Below are 1,950 nucleotides of genomic sequence, written 5' to 3'. Positions count from 1 at the left end.
CCTAAAAGCACTTTCAGTTCCTCATTTTGTTGTTTTAACTGCAAGACCTCCTCCTCACTTTCATGAAGTTTTGAAATTTTCAACTCCAGTTCACTTCTCTCTCTGAGAATTAGAATGTATATCAATAAGCTGGAGGAAAAAATCAATCTATCAATTACCCATATGCCATACACTCCCAAAAGACTAATGGAGGGAAAAAAATGTTCTGTAGTTGTGTCGATTATGTAAGTTTCATGCATAAACTAACAAGTAAGACTGACATAGCATGTTTATTATTTACCGACATATAATTACAATATGCCCTTTACCACTTTCTCTCCTCAGTTTCTCAGTACACACATTAAAACAATAACATAGCTAACTAAACAATTCACAATCATTGTGTGTTTACATGAGAATATAGCAGTACCTGTTTGAAGTACCCATAGATATCTTTTAGTTACAGCAATGAGCATTTAATGGCTGTGTATAGATATGCAAACCTATACACAGAACTATTCTTGCAATTGATAACACTAATAATGTCAAGATACTTACAATCATCAGGCTGCTGAATATATAAAGCAAAAACTAGTCAATAGCAGTTGTGATTTAAAATAACTTTAACAACAGCATTAGGAACATTTTTCTTAATGAATATTAGGAACAGTTCAAATAATATTTTAGAAACTGACTTCAAACATCTTCAGATACACCTATTGATTGATCTTATTAAAGACTGTAAAAATTAGTACTATAGTAGCATCATAAAAAGGATTTAGTACATGCAAACTACACATGTATAAAATAAGAGTGGAATACATACTCTTTTAGTTTTTCACATTCAGCTTCCTTTATTTCGCTTGCAGTAATTCTATTATTTAATGTCACCAGCCTGTAATAAGAGGAAATAATCAGCTTTGAATATTTTCTTGTAAGCCTGAAAATTTACATTTTCTGAAACTAAACTACTACTGCTAATGGTTAAAGGTTATCAAAACATCATAATGGTGGATCTGCTGCATGGCAAAAGAAAAAATTCAACATTCTATACAGAGAAAATAAGATTATGTAGGCTATGCAGAGAGAAAGAAGTAAAACTTACTGATCTTCTAGTTGGGATATAAGAACCTTCATTCTATCTCTTTCCTGCGTAAGTTCTCGAATTTGCTCTTGTAGCTCGTCCCCTCGAGAATCTCTGTCCCCTAGTCGGCCCTGTACAGACTTTGCAGAAGCAGAGCGGGAAAGTCTTGTGTGTTTTGGTGGCTGTAAAAAAGGCAAGGTAAAGTGAAAAAAATACATAACATTTAAATGTTCAGACACTAACACAAGACCATGTCCCATATAAACACTCTTGAAAAAGGAGGGAGGTGAAGTGTTAACATTTTCTTTTACTCTTTAATATACCCACATTTGGTACCAGTAAAAGATAGTACACATTAAATGGAAACTTTACACCATAATATATCAATGAAAGATGGCTTCAACAATAAAAAAATAACAAGATTAATAATTCACAAATACAATTCAAAACACATGCATATCATACACTGAGAAACACCCCGCCTCCTGACACTGATGAACTGCTGGAACATGTTGATGAATTGAGACGGGATGACGACGTAGACCTCTTCTGGCTGGGGGAGTTACTCTGAGTGCAATAAGCTCCTGGCCCTGGTGTGACCTGCAAGAGCAAAGTTACACAAATCTGTATTTACATGAAGAAAAGTTTCTAGTAAATATCAATAAGGCAGACTAGCTGCATGAAAATAATGGGACTACTGAATTTATACCTAGATTTTACTTTTCAGGAACTGTATATTTTTATGCAGTTAATGTCCACAGACAAAATCCTACATATTAAATTTGAAGGAGAATGGATCATTAGAATGTTATAATAAATTTCTACTAAAAAAGCAGAACTATCCAAAGATAGTTCTTACCCTTCTGCATTAACACAGGAATCAGTGT

The 1,950-nt window shown here is 33.6% G+C and overlaps 1 protein-coding gene across 1 annotated transcript in view; it reads right to left on the bottom strand.

The window, feature by feature from the left end:
- Window positions 1–1,950, bottom strand: part of LOC119592635 (hyaluronan mediated motility receptor-like) — a 12,637-nt gene that overhangs the window by 7,712 nt on the left and 2,975 nt on the right. The window contains 4 exon segments of the mRNA XM_037941532.1: window positions 4–102; window positions 806–874; window positions 1,085–1,245; window positions 1,529–1,663. Coding sequence (XP_037797460.1) covers window positions 4–102; window positions 806–874; window positions 1,085–1,245; window positions 1,529–1,663 — 464 coding nt within the window.

Source organism: Penaeus monodon, chromosome 30, assembly GCF_015228065.2.
Source record: "Penaeus monodon isolate SGIC_2016 chromosome 30, NSTDA_Pmon_1, whole genome shotgun sequence".
Taxonomy (NCBI): Eukaryota; Metazoa; Arthropoda; class Malacostraca; order Decapoda; family Penaeidae; genus Penaeus; species Penaeus monodon.
Note: the sequence above shows the minus strand (reverse complement) of the source record. Positions and strands in the feature narration are given on the sequence as shown.